Here is a 21,330-nt window from a genome sequence, read left to right as displayed (position 1 = left end):
CTCTTATTTACCGTTATGTATTTGTTTTCTATTTTTTGATTCATTTTTAATAAGAGGGTTTAACACAAAGTTCAAGCTGGTTAATTGTCTTCCAACCGAATTATTTTTTTACTTAGTCTCATTGAGATATAGCAAAAGATTTATCTTATCACGAAAAATGTTTTTTCTTTTGTATCACGTTCTGCATAAAGACAAAAAATACACAGGCATAGAGAAAGCCCTTACATTAATATCTTAAATATGTCCCTCCGTGTTCTCCGTCTATCTGGTCATTGATCTCGATTGTTTCTATGCCTACAGGTCGGCCACATCGAGGGCTATCCATCCAGAAGTGGGACTTTCCCTGTGAACTATGTCCATAAACTAGGGGACTGACTAGTCATAGCCATGGCCTACAACCTAAGCCCCTACGCCCTACCCTAACGCTTACCACGCCACTTACCTGGGAAACCCAAAAGGCTCTAACGATATTCTGAACGTTGTGTTGTGATCCAAGGGCTATATAATCTGCATACACTCGACTATATACAGACCGTGCACTGAAGGAAGTCACTATAGAATGAAAGAGTGTAATCTAGGCTTTAACTGATCAAAGCACGTGGAGGAATGCCACTCTAAAAGAAAAGCGGGATGAGAAAAGACTCCCTCCACCTTCGACCGCTCCAGTTGTAAAACATACAAGAGTTAAATGGTATTTACCACAACTCGCTGCTCGGGGAACATGACTACAGTCCCAGCCACAAAACTGTTGGAGGAGCGAGTATTTCTGCATGTGTTCGTGCGTCAGCCTATGCGTGTGCGCGCAACTGTTGGATTACCTGTCAATGGCATACATATACTGTACTATACTGGAGTCTGGAGGAGAGAGAACATGTGCTCTGTAAGAGAGGATGAATAGCCTACGTTGTCCACTGCCTTCCTGGAAACTAAAGAGACTAGGAGATTCATGCCATGTCATTCACAGTTGTCGGGACTCGGAGCCAGATGCAATGAATACTTGCTCAGTGACCGGTGGCGTTGACGTCTGGGGCTGGAACGACCTGGAACTGAAAGCCAGACAAAGTGCCTTTGTGGCTGCCAGTCTCCCTGGGCCTCTGGGGCTCTCAGGCTGCCGCTCTGAAATGGAACCCCAGCCCCTAAGCTGGTTTTGGGCCAGACTCCAGCACCAGCTGGAGGTCTGGCTAGAGCCTGTGTGATTCAGTTTCCTCCAGTCTCCAGATGCAGTGGAGTCTCTACACACTATGTATGGTTTGGCCGGGGACAGGAAGAGACTGTCGCTGCAGTGAAATACACAAAGCTGGATATTCAGTAGGTACCAAATGGATAGAAACAGGAGAAGACTAAATGAACTGATCGAATAAGAAATGTTCATGTTCGTATGCGTTGCAAAATGTTGTCTGTTACTTACTCTAATGCATTAGGAATCCAGCAGAATACCTTCTCGATACAATTTCATAAGCGCTTTTAATGCCACTAATAGGGAGCAAACTGTTAAGTGTCTTGTACAACTGGTTTATCTGTCCACAAGTGAAACTATGCCTGCTATGGGCATGATGGGCTCTTGTAGGACAGACTACAAATACAACCCTTTTTAGAGACAAGGATCTGTAGCTTTTTGGCTGTGCAGGTGTTTCTACGCCTGTTTGCATTCCTCTCGTTCGACAGGGGGGTATTGAAGGTGTGTATGGCGTTCTATAGCTCGAGTCACCGCCAATAAATATACAAGCAGAGAACTGCATGATCGCTTCAATGTGCATGGATCCAGGGACGGACTGTAAAATGAGGGGAAACCATTGAGTGCATGTTGCACTCTGTTGTACAAATGTTGTTGTTTTTTAAACCACATCTGTTGCATGTTGTTGGAAACATTTTATATACAACATTTATATCACCCAGTGTTGTAAAATTGCCGAGCATCAGGTTCGATGCACTCTCTTTACATACTGTACCAAACTTTCTCATCTTCCGCTACTCACGCGCTCTCATGTGAATGATACTTGTTAGTTGTGAACGTCAATTCGATTCTATAAACTCTTATCTGTGCCAGTGGAGCAACGAGGCATGGGGTTTGGACTAGACGGTGGCCCTAAGGGCCCAGTCAGTCCACAGTACACTCTATTGACTCAACCCGACTGAGACCGAGGAATGAGAGGTGTTCTGGGCCCCCCCCCCCACCCGGGGCCCTACATACACTTCACTTTAATTTGGACCGTGAGCTTGAGTAGAGCTGCGTCTCAATACTCATTTTTCTTTATAAAGGTACTATCGGATCAAGGGTTGTGAGGGAGAGGAAGCACGGGAAGAAAGCTCTTTGACATTACTGGACTTATGGCGAGCTAAGTGAAGGCACTTGTTGTTCTTGCACGTCTTCGTATCGTTGACCATACACAGATCCTGAATCGATCTCGACGGTTGAGACATTATCACGTGGTTTCTGTGAAGTTCTCTTACATTAACAATCTACTGGAATATTTCTGTCATTTGATTGATTAGCAACTATTTGTAATATAGTACGTTTTGCACTCTTTGTCCTTTCCACATGTGATTTTTATACTCCACTAGCGATCATTAAAGAAGACTGTTAACATCTGATATTTTTATGCTGTATTCCATCTTTGTATTATGGAGAGTTTGGTCACTTTCAGAATGGATTTACATTATATACATGAAACTTTTGTCATAAATAACAAGAATGATGTAATTATGAAAAATATTCATGGCCTTCAGTATCCAAAAAGGTGGTGTAGAGCAGAATGCCTGAGATGGATTGCATGTGATAAATACTGGAACTAAAAATAGTTAAATTGTTTTTCTGATTTTGCTTAGAAATCTCATCCTCATGACGCACACTCGTATAGATCGAAATACTGACGGTATAAGACTAATTTTATGGAAAACATCCAATAAGACACAGTTTTGTAAACTAGACGTTAGATGAGAGTAACAAGCTAATAATAGATTGCATGTATTCGTAAAGCTCCCACTGAAACATGTTGACCATTACAATCACTAAAAATGTATTTAAAATCTATGAATATTCATGCCAGTTAATCTGATGTTTGGTTACTCACCAAAAATAACTACTCTTGTTACATTTGTGAAATGGGAGCTTATTACAAATGGAATTTAAACGGAACACTCAATTAAATTTGTATAACATCCCTCAACCTACACCTAACAAAAACAAATGTCCTCCACCCACTCTGTCATCCACCTCAAACATCAGCCAAAACCCCTAGGATTAATAGAGTACATCTCCGGTCACCTAGTACAGGGATTACCATTATACACAGCCTGTGTGAGGGATACAACCTTTTATTGAGTGCTCTAACTGCATGTGCATGGGTTCGTATGTGCACACAAACACACAGGCGTAATGGGACCAAAGAGCAGGCATATGGGATGGACTGGTCCTCAGAGTGGGCAGTAGCAGAACTGTTTGGATCATTAGCCCGGGTGGGCGTCAGTGAGGCGGCTGGTTGCAAGATGGCACCGACAGATGGTCTCCTCGCTTCAGGTCCTTAAAGTATGCAGTTATTTTTTTAGATGTATTGTTTCTTACATTGTTAGCCTATAAAATCTAAACTGTTATTTCATACAGCCGAGAAGAACTATTGGATATAAAAGCGATGTCAACTTACCTTCATTATGACCAGAAATACGTGGATCCTTTGTTCGGACCTCCACCCTGGACATGCGATCTTATCCCAAAGGCTGTCCCAAAACAATGCGGTCGCCGCAGGAGAGGCAGACGGAGCGGCCTACTGGTCAGACTCGGAAGGCGAGCACACCATCCACCGCTTCCGAGCATATTACTCGCCAATGTCCAATCCCTAGATGACAAGGTGGATGAAATTAGGGCACGAGTTGCCTTCCAGAGAGAAATCAGAGATGGTAACATTCTCTGTTTCACGGAGACATGGCTCACTCCGGACGTGTTGTCAGTCGGTACAGCCACCCGGTTTCTTCATGCATCGTGCCGGCAGAAACGAGCATCTCTCTGGTAAGAAGAAGGGCGGGGCTGTATGCCTTGTGATTACACCATGAGTCGTTAGTCATAACATACAGCAACTCAAGTCTTTTTGTTCACGCGACCTAGAATTCCTTACAATCGAATGCCCACCGCATTATCTTATAGTCACAGCCAAGCAGATCCCTCTTCGGCCCTGATAGAACTTCACTGAACTCTATGTAAACTGGGAACCATACATCCTGAGGCTGCATTTATTGTAGCTGGGGATTTTAACAGCTAAATGAAGAGCCATACTTCCTAAATTCCATCAGCATATCGAATGTGCGACGAGCTGGTAGCTTTCTGGATCGTTGCTACTCGAACTTCAAATCAAATTTTTATTTGTCACATACACATGGTTAGCAGATGTTAGTGCGAGTGTAGCGAAATGCTTGTGCTTCTAGTTCCGACAATGCAGTAGGCTGGGATCAAACAAATGGAGTCGTCGTCAGATCTTCCAAAGGCAGGGCGGGGGAGGGCTTTGTAGACAGAAACCTATAGACAGAAACTTAAACGGGAAACGCCCGTGCTCAGGTCAATACCAACGCTGGTCTGACAAATGGATTCCACGCTTCAAGATTGCTTCGATCACGTGGACTGGGATATGTTCCGGATAGCCTCAGATAACAACATTGATGTATACGCTGACTCTGTGAGCGAGTTTTTATTAGCAAGTGCATCGGCGATGTCGTACCCTCTGTGACCATTAAAAACCTTCCCTAACCAGAAACCGTGGATTGATGGAGGCATTCACGTGAAACTGAAAGCGCGAACCACCGCTTTTAATCATGGCAAAGGCGACCGGAAACACAACCGAATAAAAAGAGTGCAGCTATTCCCTCTGCAAGGCAAACGAACAAGCTAAGCGTCGGTATAGAGACAAAGTAGTCGCAATTCAACGGCTCCGACACGAGACATATGTGGCAGGGTCTATCACGGATTACAAAACGACAACGAGACACCGTCTTGCTCCCAGACAAATTAAACAACTTCTTTGCTCAGTGGCACAGTACAGTGCCACTGACACAGCCCGCTACCAAAGCATGTGAGCTCTCCTTCTCCGTGGCCAAGGTGCGTTAAACGTGTTAACCATCGCAATGCTGCCCGGCCAGGCGGCATCCCTAGCCGCGTCCTCAGCGCATGCGCAGACCAGCTGGCTGGTGTGTTTACGGACATTTTCAACCAATCTCTATCCCAGTTTGTTGTCCCCACATCCTTCAAGATGGCCACCATTGTTTCTGTTCCCAAGAAATCTAAGGTAACTGACCTTAAAAAAACTATCGCCCCGACGCACTCACTGTCATCATGAAGTGCTTTGAGACTAGGACCATATCACCTCCACCCTACCTGATACCCTAGACCCACTCCAATTTGTTTACCCTCCCCCATAGGTCCACTGACAATGCAATCGCTGTCACACTGCACACTTCCCTATCCCATCTGGACAAGAGGAAAACCTAATGTAAGAATCCTCTTCATCGACTACAGCTCAGCATTTAACACCATAGTACCCTCCAAACTCGTCATTAAACTTGAGACCCTGGGTCTCTACCCCGCCCTGTGCAACTGGGTCCTGCACTTTCTGACGGGCTGCCTGACGGGCAGGGCCGCAACCTGGGTGGCGAAACATCTCCACTCTACTGATCCACCCAGCTAGATCAAATCCCTGAGCTGACGAGGTAAAAACCTTTTTTACAGCTGCACAATCGAGAGCATCCTGTTGGGTTGTATCCTCGCCTGGTACGGCAATTGCACCGCCCTCAACCGCAAGGCTCTCCAGAGAGTAGTGCGGTCTGCACAACGCATCACCGGCGGCAAACTACCTGCCCTCCAGGACACCTACAACACCCGATGTTACAGGAAGGCAAAAAAAGATCAAGGACAACAACCACCCGAGCCACTGCCTGTTCACCCCGCTATCATCCAGAAGGCGAGGTCAGTACAGGTGCATCAAAGCTGGGAGCCCGAGAGGCTGAAAGAAGCTGTTTATCTCAAGGCTGTCATACTATTAAACAGCCATCACTAATATAGAGTGGCTACTGCCAACAGACTCAAATCTCTGGCCACTTAAATAAAGAGACTTAATAAAGGTATCACTAGTCACTTTAAATAAAGCCACTTTATGTTTACATATCCTACATGACTCATCTCATGTGTATATACTGTATTCTACACCATCTACTGCATCTTGCCTATGCCGCACGCCATCGCTCATCCATATATTTATATGTACATATTCTTATTCATCCCTTTACATTTGTTTTGTATAAGGTAGTTGTTATGAATTTGTTAGATTGAACTGCATAGTCAGAACTAGCATTAACATCTGCTAACCATGTGTATGTGACCAATACAATTTGATTTGTCTAAGGGCTCTATTCACATCAGATCCGCTTCAGCCGTTTTTGTGGCGGCGACGCTGGGACTGTGTAAGAGCTTTAAAATCCACAAGTGGCTCCCGGGGCAGCAGGTAGCCTAGTTGATTTAAAGCTTTGGGCCGAAAATGTAAAACTCTGTCGTTCTGCCCCTGAACAAGGCAGTGAACCCACTGTTCCTAGGCTGTCATTGTACATAAGAATTTGTCTTGCCTAATTAAATAAAGGTAAAATAAAATTCTCAATGATTTCCCTTAGTGGTAGCTGCTGTGTATAATGTTGAGTCATCAGTGTACATAGACACACTGGCTTTGGCCTCCCGAGTGGCATAGTGGTCTAAGGCGCTGTGCCACTATAGAGTTTGGGTTTGAGTCCAGGCCCATGGGACAGCTCACAATTGGTCCAGCGTCATCCGGGTTTGGCTGGCAGGGATGTCCTTGTCCCATCGCACACAAGTGACTCCTGTGACAGGCAGGGCACAGTGCACGCTGACACCGTTATGGCTCTCGACCTTCGCCTCTCCCGAGTCCGTACGGGAGTTGCACCGATGAGATTTTTGGGGATTTGTCTAAGGGCTCTATTCAATCAGATCCGCTTTAGCCGACATCCACATAGCGTAATTTTTTGGCGTAATCGGAGCTGGAACTGTGCAAGAACTTTCAAATCCACAAGCAGCTCCGGGAAAGTAGACCTAAAGGTCTGAATCTAGGCCCAAGTGACAGGTATTAGATCACTACTGGCTCAGGGGACAGACAGGAAAAGAGGGTCCGGGTTGTGTTGAGTCAGGAATTAGGTCAGTGCCCATTATGGTGCTGATCTAGGATCCGGTCCCTCCCTGTCCATGTACTCTTTAATTATGCTCTAGAAGGCTAAACTGATCCTGGACCACTAAGTGTGTGCGTTTAACTGGGTGAACCACACACAGGACCCACGACAGCAACAGACATTAGCCACATAGCTTAAGCCTTGGATGTGCTGTACAGTGTTATTAGATACAGTATATCAGGTTAGCGGCTTAACTGTCATGCTGCATGTAATATTGTACATTCATAAATGGTATCCTGTATCATAAAATCATATAGGACATTAAACATGACGTAATATATACAGTACCAGCTCATAAAATCCAGCACAGGCTCTATATTACTCAGATCAGTATTAGAATAGTTAAGTATAGTTTTTCATTAAAAATAAATAAATATACATATACTGTGTGTATAACCCTGGTGTCATGGCTAAATTCCCAAACTGGCCAAACTCCATCATGCCCAACAAATCATCAACCTCATTCCTAATTGGCATGTACCTCTCGAGCTGGTGGGTGTTCTGGCACAAAATGGCTCCCGTGCATCAGCCAGGTGGGTGGTGGACGAGTTGAGTTCCCCCCTACTGTGTACAGGCTTTGAGTACCTTTTAGTTGGTAGAAAAGCACTGGGTGCTTTTCCGATTCCATCTTAGGAATGTATGCTTTTCCTACCCGCTTCTCAGTATTTGGTATTCAGACTTAACGTATTCAGTCGCCAACATGCGCTCTGAATGCATTTCATTCAACTGCTGAAAACCCTCCCACTTGCTGGCCAATATTTTCCCTTGGAGTGTTCATTCAATTAACTAACGTTCAGCAAGCTGATAGGGCACTCAACATTGACACAAATTAACGATAAGTGACAGAAATAAATTGAAGATTGTGGAAGCCGTTTTGTTAGACTTCAATGCAGCTTTAGACATTATCGATCATAATCTGCAGCTTAAAAAGCGTGTTATTGCTTTACATCCTCTGCCATATCGTGGATCGAGAGTTACACAGAGGGTGTTCTTTTAGTAAAGTAAACCAGGTAGAGTTAGGCATACTTCAAAGTATTTATCTATTATTATCTTCCACTCGCCTTGAGTAAAGTCAGTCTTATTTTTATTTATTTTTACCCAATTTTCATGGTATCCAATTGGTAGTTAGTCTTGTCTCATCCGTGCAACTCCCTTACGGACTCGGGAGAGGCGAAGGTCGAGAGCCATAACGGTGTCAGCGTGCACTGCGCCCTGCCTGGCTTCAAGGTCCAGAGTTGAGTGTGAGGGATGTATGTTTTATTTATGACGTAGGCTGTTGTTTTGTTGTGATGCAATTGTTTTATTCCTCTTTGAACCCAAGAAAGAGTCTTGGCACTAGCCAACGGGAATCCTAATAAATACTACATCACTATAATTCTACACCATGTATTAGTGTCTGACTGTCATTGGTGGGCAATGAGGGCCCAACACAGTGATGACATCAATTTAATGTCAAAGTTTATTGTACAGTACATCATAGGCTCTCTGTACATTCAGACCAGTTAGAGAAGGTACGGATCACTCATTCAGCTCATAACCAATACAAACATTCTTCAGCGTGAACAGTACAGGCAAAGTGAGGCGTACCAAAGAACTAGAAACCTTCCCTTTAGGACAGATTTAAGAACCAGGACACAAGATATCAGACATTCCAAGGAGGAGCCAATCTATTGAATACACAAGTGAAGATCTTACATCCAATTGGTCAATGTGGTCACTCAACTCACTACTCATGTCCAATATGGCGCACATGTTATATCACGTCACGTTTGCTTATTACACCTCACATTCTGCTGACGGTCCCAGCGGGTGTTGTGGTGTCTCATGTTATCAGTTACCCTTCCTCTCTGCTAGTTGCAGTGTCTCATTACATCAAGAGCCATTACAATTACGCTGAGCAGGCTTCACTGCGCTGCGGCGCCAATGTGACTCGCATGACTACCCACTCTCTTTCCCAGTCATGACAGGACAACTGCGTCACTTCTCCAGAGAGAATGAGGGAGAGAAATGTGCCCTGGCGTTCGACACATTCCCAACAGATGTAAAAGCTGACTTAAACTTTATAGTTTCTCTTTTATTTTTTAAATATTTTTTAATCAACCGTTACTGTGGCTATTCCCAGCAGAAGAGAACATGTGTAATGTGTGCATGGGTAAGCAATAAGCATTCTCCCACTTTCTCCAGGAAAATGTACTATATTCTACCACATTTCAGACTCAGCCTCAATTGATGTTTTTTCTCTCCAAACCAGCTGTTTGCAAGTCCCATTCTCTCTGTCAGTACAGAGTACATGCAAAACATCCTGAACAATGTTAGCTCTGCACTAGGGAATTTGTCAAATTTGATGTGAATGCAAGCAATTCTACACATGAGCAAAATTCATTAATCCCGTTATGTAATGCAAAACCCTTATACAAAGCCATGAGCAGTTTGCATGATTTCAAATCAATGCAAGAACACATTTTATCAGTAGAGCTTCAAATATATCTAAACTTATTTTCAAGGTCAACATGGTAATTTAATAGTAAAGGATATCGATCTATATAATTGTAAATAAACAGATTAAACCCTGTTCGGAAAAAAAATACATTTTGAAAAAAACATTTTGCTTTTTTTACACGAACAAAACACTAACATCACAAATGAATTATTAAACACAATAGAGAAGTACATTCATGTAGTAAAGTAGCTAACATTGTTGGAAGCTTGTTTTGGACCTGTGGTTGATTCAGTAGTTGTTAATTATCTTTAACAAGTTAGGACAATTTTGGTTGGCTTAGAAGGACCGGGGTTGGAGCGCTGGCCGTGCCAATAATCCACTGAGCTGAAGATTAGACATTTGCTCGGAAGCTTGTACAAGTCTTCAGGTCTCCAAATCTTTTGTCATTAAGTTGTTTGTCCCTGCAACTCACTTGTGAAGCAAGACGAGGGAAGAACATTTTGATAATCCTGAAGGAAGACTGTTTGAAAAAGTCTAGTGAGAAGATGGACAGAGAAGGTTATTTTCAACCACAGGCATTAAACAGGTTAAGGGAACAATATTTAGTGAGGGGGGGGAAAAACATTTTAACATTACATTCATTCTGCAAGTGGGCCCAGAGCTCTTTGGGAAACTTTGTTTTTCATAGCAAAACAACAACAACAAGGTGCTATGCCAAAAAGAGGACATTTAGGTTTAAAGTGATCCAACCTGGAGCCTGATCTGCTTGAGGTCGTCATCGATAGAACAAGGGTCATGAATTCATCAGCACACTGTTATATACACGCATACATTGCATAAGGCATTTGTGAAGAACCCTTTTTAGGCTTCCAGTATATTCAGTGTAATGTAATAGCCTAATATGTACATAAAACACAATATATGCAACCTACTATAATAGGTATTTTGCTCGTCTCGGGCCATGATAGATACGTAGGCAGTAGCTGACCCTGTGTCAATGCTATGCTATGCCTATGCTATGGACTGTGATTCACGAACTAAGCAAATGTGTCCTATGCGTAGGGCGATCCTCAGAAGTAGAGAATGCATGTAGACGGCTCCATCGATCATTGTCTGTTGTAGTTCAACACCCTAGCTTTAAAAAAAAAAGTAGCTAAATAGCCCTTGTAATCGACAGACTAATAAATATTTGTAAATAAAGCGATAAATACTTTCCAATCACCATCACCTGTGCACCTTGCCCTCGACCTGGACTCAGGGGTAGACGTAACATAGCAAATGTAAATCCAGAACTGAATTATATACCAATGCGAAATGTAACATATCATACTAATTGGGATGTCCATCATCCATTTTGTATGATGTTACAATTTGTATGGTATGTTACGAATTGCAATACGTACAATATTATTAGGAATTTGCTAAACTTATATTTGACTAATTCCAATTTGTTGTGGTCAATGTTAGCTAGGTTAGGTTTAGGGTTAAGGTTAAAGGGTTAAGGTTGAGGTTAGCTAAAATGCTAAAGTTGTCCGTGATGAGATTCAAACGCACAATCTTTGGGTTGCTAGACCCATTCAGTCACATACCACCAACGCTGTGAGGAGGACAGAAAGGACCAATAGGCTAAGCAAGTATCATATGTCAATTCAACCTATATCACCTGAAAGTGAGGTATTGTGTTCTGTAAACTACAATGTCGAGGTGTACATTTGATCATATTTCGTGCACTAGGTCGACTCATCTGAAAACATGATAGAAAATGTGCCTCTGCGAGATGTCCCCAACACTCCATTTATGTCCTTTTAGGTTACATTATGAATGGAAGAATGGTCGTACAATATAAGAATTGAGAGACATATAGTTTCATACGTCTTACCCAGTTGTACATTCGCATATGAATTGGGTGACGTAATTTATTATACATATTGTTCTGAGACCAGATTGCTTTTTGGGTCACCATAACAAGAAAGGAGAATTACTGGGAGAACTAATGTTGGTGAATCATTTATGTAAACGGTTAGGGGAACTATAAAGACAAAGGTTAGGTGAATTTACATACCAGGTTTGGTGAATTGGGTTAAGTTTAGATTTAGCTAAAACGCTACAGTTGTCACCGACCAGACTCTAACAATCAACCTTTTGGATTCTTAAACGGTCGCGGATTACGCCTACCCATCCTCCCTGACCAACCTCCTTTCTTTGTTTCTGTATAAAGCAACTAAACCATTAGGTACAATACACTGTATATGCAAAAATATGTGGACACCCCTTGATATTAGTGGATTTGGCTATTTCAGCCACACCCGTTGCTGACAGGTGTATAAAATCGAGCACACAGCCATGCAATCTCCATAGACAAATATTGGCAGTAGAATGGCCCGTACTTAAAAAACTCATCGTCATAGGATGCCACCTTTCCAACAAGTCAGTTTGTCAAATGTCTGCCCTGCTAGAGCTGCCCCGGTCAACTGTGCTGTTATTGTGATGTGGTAGGCCATATGCCCACAGAACAGGACCACTGTAGCGTGTAAAAATCGGCTGTCCTCAGTTGCAACACTCACTACCGAGTTCAAAACTGCCTCTGGAAGCAACGTCAGCACAAGAACTGTTTGTCAGAAGCTTTATGAAATGAGTTTCCATGGACCGAGCAGCCTCACACAAGCCTAAGATGACCATGCGCAATGCCAAGCTTCGGCTGGTGTGGTGTAAAGCTCGCCGCCATTGGACTCTGGAGCAGTGGAAACGCGTTTTCCGGATTGATGAATGACGCTTTACCATCTGGCAGTCTGACAGACAAATCGGAGTTTGACGAAATCAAGGAGAATGCTACCTGCCCTAATGCATAGTGCCAACTGTAAAGTTTGATAGAGGGGGAATAAAGGCCTGGGGCTGTTTTTCATGGTTCTGATTAGGCCCCTTAGTTCCAGTGAAGGGAAATCTTAACTTTGTGGAAACAATTTGGGGAAGCCCCTTTCCTGTTTCAGCATGACAATGCCCCCGTGCACAAAGCGAGGTCCAAATAGAAATGGTTTGTCGAGAGCGGTGTGGAAGAACTTGACTGGCCTGCACAGAGCCCTGACCTCAACCTCATTGAGTGCCTTTGGGATGAATTGGATCGCCGACTGCGAGCCTGGCCTAATCGCCCAACATCAGTGGCCAACCTCAGTAATGATCTTGTGACTAAATGGAAGCAAGTCCCCCCAGCAATGTTCCAACATCTAGTGGAAAGCCTTAACAGCAAAGGTGGGACCAACTCCATTTTAATGCCCATGATTCTGGAATGAGATGTTTGACGAGCAGGTGTCCACATACCTTTGGTCATGCAGTGTACGTCTTGAAAGTGCTCAGAAATACATAAAGTATGTTTCGTCTGGCACTGAGACCAGGCTGCTCAAGCAATCCCAAGCTATTCTAACATTAAACAGCAACCTGGAAGCAGCAGAAATCCTAATACCACCAAAGCAAGACAGTGATTTAAAACATCAACAAATGATGCTTCAACAAGAGCAAGAGTTTGTTGCCAAATGTCCAAACAATTTAAACTAGCCTATCGAATTGTACCAGAAACACTTGCCTTCTTGTCTACTAAGAAGCTTGATGGAGCTTTTGAACAGAATGATAATGGGAAACAATTACCGTGCTGTGAAGAAGCCAATTACCTTGAAGTGTTTCCTCTGCACACCTATGACAGGTTAGTTCTTATGAAATATGGTTAGCTAAAAGGGTCCTCACCATTTCCTGTTTCCAGCCAACATGTCATACACCAAATGACTGAGCATTGAAACAGTATCAGCTACAACTTTACCTTACCCTTGAATTTGATGTAATATTTGCTCTGTATCATCAGTTTCAACAATACCTGGAAAGTAGTAGCTGTCGTAGATACTGCACTCATGTGCACACACACACTTCCAATTTATGTAGCAGAGAGATTGTCTGTCTGCCATAACCTACGATTGCCATAAATAGACCCCCCCTAGTGAATTAGCTGTTCTTTCGACGCACACACACTGGCGCTAAAGCAAAGGGGTGGGGGAAACGGTATCCCAAGACGAATGGAACGAGGAGAGGAAGGAGAAGAAATAGGACAAATAATCGTGCGAGTGTGTTCTGTTCTAGGCCTCTCTCTGTGGAATCAGGTCACCTGCATGGGACCCAGATAAAGTGAGAAACGAGAAACAGCTAACACTTTCAAAAAGAGAACACCATGTACCTTCAAAGACACCGTCACACAAACCCATCCTTGAACCATCCTCAACAAACCCATCCTCAGTTTATTTTCCAATCAAAAGGGGCATTAATAGCAGTGGGTACCAATGCGCTTACGTCAATAACATTAAATTGCTATATTTGCTCATTTGTCTCCTCTTTGGCTGCCTCTTTCAACCCTCCATCTTTCACAGAACTGACTCGGCCATCCTTTTGCCATGACAACAACACAGAGAGCTAGAAACATTAGACGTCAGCACAAACGTCCACCCCCTGGCTCAGCTAGTCTGTATAACCTACCTTTGCTCGTCTCTCTGGCCATGGCATGGCTATTGCAACCCTAAAACATTCCGTCAACCTCTAAAGCATTGAGAGCCCAGCTCTACCGTTATCAAAATAACATAGTTTTGCGTCAGCGCCATTGTCCATGGCTCAGGTCCGACTGAAATAAATGCAGCAAAAAAGCAAGTTGTTCTTGAATCCTCGGTCTCCGAGGACACAATGTTTGTTGAATACATTCTGGACGGTTTTAAGGAGAGAGAGAGAGCTTGGCCTGGGTTGCCAGGCGACAAAGAAGAGGCCACATGTGGAAGCTTCTGAGGAGGAACTACTTTCTCTCTCGCCCTGAGAGAGCCGACGATAACTCCACTGGGGACTTGGCTTTCAAAGCTCAAAAGATTACTGGGCTGAGAGATAGAGTTTGCAGGGGAATGCCAAGGCACGTTTCCCTTCGTGAGCATGGCCCTCTTACCACCCACGCTTTCTGACTCCCCCTTTCTCTGTCGATCCTCAACTGCCCTTCGCTCCCCTTTTCTCAATTCAGTGGGTTGGAAAGGGATATTGTTCAACGCTCTCCCCCATCCCATAAGCCCAGCTTTGTTATATAACCCTGTTCTCTCTTTGCATATCATAAGAGGCACAGAGAAAATGAATTGTTTCCATGGTACCACAGTCCAATGACTGCTCGTAGCCTCTTCAGAGACTTGCACCTTGAATGTTTTTCCCATTTCTTCCAACACATAAAGCATAGAAAATAAGAATCTACCAACCACATCAAGCAATGACATCTTTGCATTTGTACAATAACCTTTTGGGTTTACAGACGTACCATGTGAGTCCAATGGCTGCCAAACTAACTAATATGTTCAGTAGGCGGTCTTTAGTCCATAGAGGGCCAGCCTCCAGGAACAAACAAGAGCTCAAGCGGGGATTGTACATCAATAAGGGGTAATGGTCTGAAGAGGTGGTGCTCTGTAGTTGATGGGGGTCATTTGAGCTTGACGGGCCAGGGCAGGCACGTGCGGAGTCCTAGCATGGATGAGAAAACGATAGTGGGTCGGTGCTTCTTGAAGCGCAGGCCCTTCTTGAACCGCTGGCTGTTCTCAGCCGTGTACATCTCCCCCTGCTGGGCAGCGCAGGCGATGCGGGTAACCACCTCGCCATGCTCCACTGCCTCCTGCTCCGAGCGCACGAACACCTCCCGGAGCTCCTCCAGGCGCCGCTCCATCTCCTGGATGACACGCTGGCGCTCCTCCATCTCCAGCAGGCGCCGGCGGGCTGCCTCGAACTCCATGCTGGAGCTGGGGGTCACCATCTTGGAGGAGGGGGCCGTGGTGGCTGTCGAGGGGGTCTCCGAGCCGTACAAGGCCATCGTCACCCGCCGGAAGTCGCCCATGGAGATGGAGCGTCGTGTGGCGGGCGATGGAAGAGGGAGGGCCAGCGTGCCGGGGGGGGACAGGGCTGAGAAAGGGAGGGAAGGGACGGAAAGAGGGGGTGCTGAGGCCTCGGGGTGAAGGTGGGAATCCATGTCGTCCGTGGTAGGCGCTTGTCTGAGGTTTTTCTTCACGGCTGGGTGCGGGCGTCAGTCTGTGCTGCTGTTGTTGTTGATTCTAGTATTCTGTGGGAGCACAGTGAGTGGCGTGCTGCCTCAGAGCCGCTTCATTCATTAATAAGAGATCGGAGCTCAGTAAAGCGTTTCATGGGGAGGAGTCCACTCGCCCCTCATTGGTTGCTTGCTTCATGTTGAATGCCGATTGGCTGCTTGCCCCTCTGCTGGCTCTGCCCCCTCGATGTCCTTTGTGTTGCCATCTCCGGTGCTCTTAGCCTACTTCAACAGGAAAATGAAGAGAGGGATAACACATTCAGCGATTCTATCCTAGCTCCTCTCCTGTCTGTGGTTGGCTTAGTGTGTGTGTGTGGTGTATGAGTCGTTCTCTCCTCTCCGCCCTCCCTCCCTCACTCACTCACTCCAGCTGGGCTCTATTCATCCTCCTCTATACCGTTCGGCTTGTTGCCCATAGCAACACAGTCTCAGCATCAGATGGCAAGTGGAGAAGGGCGGGGTGTTGTTCACATTTTAGTTTCTCTCTCCCTCACCTTCCCGAACTCATTTATCACTCTTTCCCACTATTCCTCCTCGCCCGTCCTATCATTCACCGCTTGTCGCTGAAATTGAATCTTTCTTTTTGAACTAGCTCTTCCAAGATGACAAACTTCACTCAGTGCATCTCAGACCCTTATCCAATGGTAATTTGTCCCCCCCTCCACACACACACACACACCTGGAATGATCAGACACCCTTGTACCATCTGTTTGGTTCATTCCCCTGCTAGCCAGCTGCTCTAACCCAAGGTTGAATTATTTTCTCTCTCTCTCTCTCTCTCTCATTTATATATGTTTGGACACACCTACTCATTCCAGTGTTTTTTCTTTTCAAAAATATTTTCTAGATTGTATAATAATAGTGAAGACATCAAAACTATGAAATAACACATATGGAATCATGTAACCTAAAAAGTGTTATACAAATATATTTTTTATTTGAGATTCTAAGTAGCCAACCCTTTGCCTTGACAACTTTGCACACTCTTAGCATTCTCTCAACCAGCTTCATGAGGTAGTCACCTGGAATACATCTCAATTAACAGGTGTGCTTTGTTAAGTTAATTTGTGGAATTTCTTTCCTTCTTAATGCGTTTGAGCCAATCAGTTGTGTTGTGACAAGGTAGGGGTAGTATACAGAAGATAGCTCTATTTGGTGAAAAACAAGCAATGGACATTATACCGTTGGAAATCTGCCTTTTGGTCTGATGAGTACAAATGAGATTTTTGGTTCCAACCGCTGTGTCTTTGTGAGACGCAGAGTAGGTGAATGGATGATCTCTGCATGCGTGTTTCCTAATGTGAAGCATGGAGGAGGAGGTGTGATGGTGTGGGGGTGCTTTGCTGGTGACACTGTCTGTGATTGATTTAGAATTCAAGGCACGCTTAACCACCACAGCATTCTGCAGCAATATGCCATCCCATCTGGTTTGCACTTAGTGGGACTATCATTTGTTTTTCAAGAGGACAATGACCCAACACAACTCCAGGCTGTGTAAGAGCTATTTGACCAAGAAGAAGAGTGATGTATCAGATTACCTGGCTTCCACAAACTTGACGGGTACTATACGTATATATGAGAGAGTGCAAGAGATTGGTGGGGTTTTGCAGTGTGCATGCTGCAGGGTTGGGGTCAACTGCAACTTTCCTTACCCCAACCCTGACGTGCTGTAGCTAGTTTAGTGTTTGGGATGCTGCCACTGTTTGATCGCACAACATAGTTCCAAGAAGGGTTCCTCATATAACCCAGACAGGTTGCCAAAAGCATGCACACACAGACACACTGCTAACAACAACTGTGTCCATCCGTGACTTGTGAGCCAAGTAAGCCAGAGGGACACGTGATGCAAACCCTGTCCTCTCATGAAAGACTGGCACACGCTCTCGCACACACGCAAAACAAGGCTCCTGATACGATCATTCAGGATGCATTACAGTATTACAGGGTTTCTCTCCCATCTCAGACATCATCTCTCCCCCTCCCTCCCTCCACCCCACTAAAACACAGAAAGCCTGTCCTCAATCCATTGTGAAAATAACCATCCCTCCATATACCCTTTCCTCCCTCCCTCCCTGTGCGTATACAGACCCTCTGTCCCAGATTAGTTTAATCTCCTCTGCCTATGTTATGTTTGTGCTAGGGGGAGGGAGTGATGTGTCAGTTGCTGGATAAAGGGAATTGACCCCTGCACAGAATTTTGGGCAACCAATCGCAGCGTTCCAATGGATAGCAACCGTGGTCGAGTCCAACATCTCGGACAAGCTCACGTTTGAAACACTTATTATTATTTATTTAAATGGCTCAATAATTTAACAATGCACCAAGAAAACTTGCTACTGCAAATCCTGAAATGCAGAGTTTTGGGAGTATTTTCCACTGGATTTCACCAGTGGTTAGAATGGGGGGAATTAAGCTTCCCGTGAAAATGTTGTCCAAGCTTGCAACAGTACCCAAGGGGGGCGGGGCTTAGCGAAGGGTCAATTACATCACCATGAGGTCTGACTGGGGATTGGGGGGAGAGAGCCACGGGTAAGGCAGGGGACAGGGGACTCATTTGCAGGGTGCAACCAAAAATAAGTATTTTTTTTTTCACGTCTTTTCAAGGTCTTCTGCTCATAGGCATAGCATAGTTTCAGAGGGAATATGGTCTAATTTTACTTTAGTGGGCTGCAGTGGAGCTGGAAACTGAGATACCTGCTGAAAGAGAGAGAATAGTCAATCTTCAGTTTTTTTTTGTGTGCGCAGTACCACAGCGCTAACAAAATCTTTCCACAGGCACAATCAGAATTGAGCTCACATCAGCCCTAATGAGAACTACCCTTACAAAAAAGATTGCAGTTTTAAAAATGCAGTAACTGCAGTCGACTGTGGTATTTTGGATACAGTATTTGCAGCATACTGCAGTTCTACTGCACTCTTTTTTCGTAAGGGTAAAAACCAACTGCATAAAACACCCATTACATCAGGTCGTTCAGTAGATGTTCATACTATTATCAAATATCCCAGTGAACACATGTTGAAAATACATATTTTCAAATTTTTTAAACATATTTTCAACCAAAAAGACAGCTGTTCAATGTCTTGCGCTCATAGGTTCAACTTCACGGTTTTGGAGTGAGAGGTGTTAACACGCTCTGCCTCTTTCTTATCAGAGCATTTCCAAGGTCTGCCGCCCACGCAGAGACAGAGGAAGAGTCAAAGGCAGCCTTCACTCTGTGTTTTACGACCATCAGACACATTGATGCTCCTGCTTCTATCTTAGTGCTGCCTCCAAATCAAACAGACTTGTGTTCAGTAGGCACAAACGGAAGACGTTAAGAAATGGAGTGAAACGGGGAAGTACTATCTATACTGGCCCAATAAGAAATGCTTGTTTCTAGTTCTGTTTAAAACGGGTTGCTACGGTTTGCCCTAATGAACAGACCTGCCCGCCATTACAACCGCAGATGAAATGAGGCAATGCAGCATCTTCCAGGGTTAGTCCCAAATGGCACCATATTCCCTATATAGTGCACTACTTTTGACGAGTTGCTTTCAGATGGAGGAGACCAGGGTAATGTAATGAGAGCCAATGTAATGAGAGCCATGGAAAGATGCTAGATACAGTACTGTAATTAATTACCGGGAACCTAGAAAAAGTCTGTGTTAGTATTGGTGTGGTTGTAAAGGGTTTTATTTACTGCAGTGTGAATTGCCTGTACACTGACATCAAGGTAAGAGCACAGAGTGAGAGTGAGAGAGATGAACAGAGGTAGAGAGAGTGTTTGTTTATTTGCTTATTTACTCGTTTTACAGAAGCAGTAGCCACACAAAACACAAACAATAACAATTAACAAAACACTGATAGACTAATGGACAAGGACCATCACACACACTTAAACATACAAACAGTACAACACAAATTGTGTGCGTGTCCCCTCACAGTCCCCACCATTCCATGAGTTGTATAATCATTTTCTTAAAGGTCATTTTTCTGTTTGCTTGAGGATTTGGAGATGGAAGGGAGTTCCATACGATCTTGGCTCTGTATAAAATTGTGCGTTGCCGTGAATATATATACATATCTGAGTAGTATATAGAAAAGGAGTTAGATAGATATATATATATCTATCTAACTCCTTTTCTATATACTACTCAGATTTGTATGTAACGTTTATGGTAGTAATTTATTTAACTTTATCTCCTCGGTACGAAAAGCACCACTTATTTTTAAAATTAGGAATCCAATGTGCCATTTGTTTATTTCTGTGTTTACGTGACTAATGCTACTACTTTTTGGAAAATGTGTTGTATAATATATATATATATATGGGTGTCCGAGCTGAATGTGATTTGATCATGCAGATAATCTGGAATGTATCATCGCAGTAATACAACTCATAACTAGAAGAAAAGCAGTTAATGTTTCAGCTCTCAACCAGGAAAGACTGGCATGCATGTTTATGTTAGTTACGTGCATTTAAGGGCAAGGCATGTTGCTCCGTTTCAAGCCTTCCTTCGCTACTCTTGACCATATTACCGGACAGTAATCAAGTTGGGACAAGACCAGAGCCTGAACAACTAGTACAGTTGATTTGTGTCAAAAATCAGACATTCCCCTTCCCCGTCTTCACAACTTTGCCAATGTGTCTTGACCATCCATTCCTCAAACGGTCACATCCTTCATGTCCAACTCCAGTCGAGGTTTAGGAATGTTTAGAACCAAATACAATGCTTTTAGTTTTAAAATGTATTTAAGACCAGTTTATTATTAAAATCACCCATTCTGATACTAACTCGTTAAAAATCTCAGCGAGCTCACTTGCTTCGGGTGCTGACATGTAGAGTGTGGGATCATCCGCATACAGTCATTTTAGCTTTGCGTAAGACCAGACACAAATCATTTGTAAAAATAGAGAAGAGTAACGGCCCAAGGCAACTACCCAGAGGGACAATGCACTGTAGATGGTGCCTTCGGATATTATTCAAACCCCTTCACTTTTTCCACATTTTGTTAGTTTACACAGCCTTATTCTAAAATTGATTAAATTTGTTTTTGTTGTTGCAAATTTATAAAATATTATATTTATAAGTATTCAGACCCTTTACTCCGTACTTTGTTAACAATTACAGCCTTGAGTCTTCTTGGGTATGATGCTACAAGCTTGGCACACCTGTATTTGGAGATTTTCTCCCTTCTCACCAGATCCTCTCAAGCTCTGTCAGGTTGGATGGGGAGCGTTGCTGCACAGCAACATTCAGGTCTCTCCAGGCGTTCGATCGGGTTCAATTCCGGGCTCTGGCTGGGCCACTCAAGGACATTGAGACTTGTCCCGAAGCGACTCCTGCGTTGTCTTGGCTGTGTGCTTAGGGTCACTGTTCTGTTGGAAGATGAACCTTCACCCCAGTCTCAGGTCCTCAGTGCTCTGGAGCAAGTTTTCATCAAGGATCTCTGAACTTTGCTTCATTCATCTTTCCCTCGATCCTGACTAGTCTCCCAGTCTCTGCCGCTGAAAAACACCCCCACAGCATGATGTTGCCACCACCATGCTTCACCATAAGGATGGTGCCAGGTTTCCTCCAGGCGTGATGCTTGGCATTCAA

At 44.1% G+C, this 21,330-nt stretch overlaps 1 protein-coding gene across 2 annotated transcripts in view; it reads left to right on the top strand.

Annotated features, from left to right (window-relative positions):
- The window catches only part of LOC115138284 (arf-GAP with SH3 domain, ANK repeat and PH domain-containing protein 1-like), a 52,081-nt gene extending 49,489 nt beyond the window's left edge, over nucleotides 1-2,592 (top strand). For both annotated transcript variants that reach the window (XM_029674980.2, XM_029674979.2), the window contains exon 26: nucleotides 301-2,592. In XM_029674980.2, coding sequence (XP_029530840.2) covers nucleotides 301-349 — 49 coding nt within the window. In that variant the 3' untranslated portion in view covers nucleotides 350-2,592. The remainder of the gene's footprint in view (nucleotides 1-300) is intronic.
- The last annotated feature ends 18,738 nt before the right edge of the window (nucleotides 2,593-21,330 follow it).

This window comes from Oncorhynchus nerka, linkage group LG12, assembly GCF_034236695.1.
Source record: "Oncorhynchus nerka isolate Pitt River linkage group LG12, Oner_Uvic_2.0, whole genome shotgun sequence".
Classification (NCBI taxonomy): Eukaryota; Metazoa; Chordata; class Actinopteri; order Salmoniformes; family Salmonidae; genus Oncorhynchus; species Oncorhynchus nerka.
The sequence above is the reverse complement of the archived record's forward strand: the minus strand, read 5'-3'. Positions and strand labels throughout refer to the sequence as shown.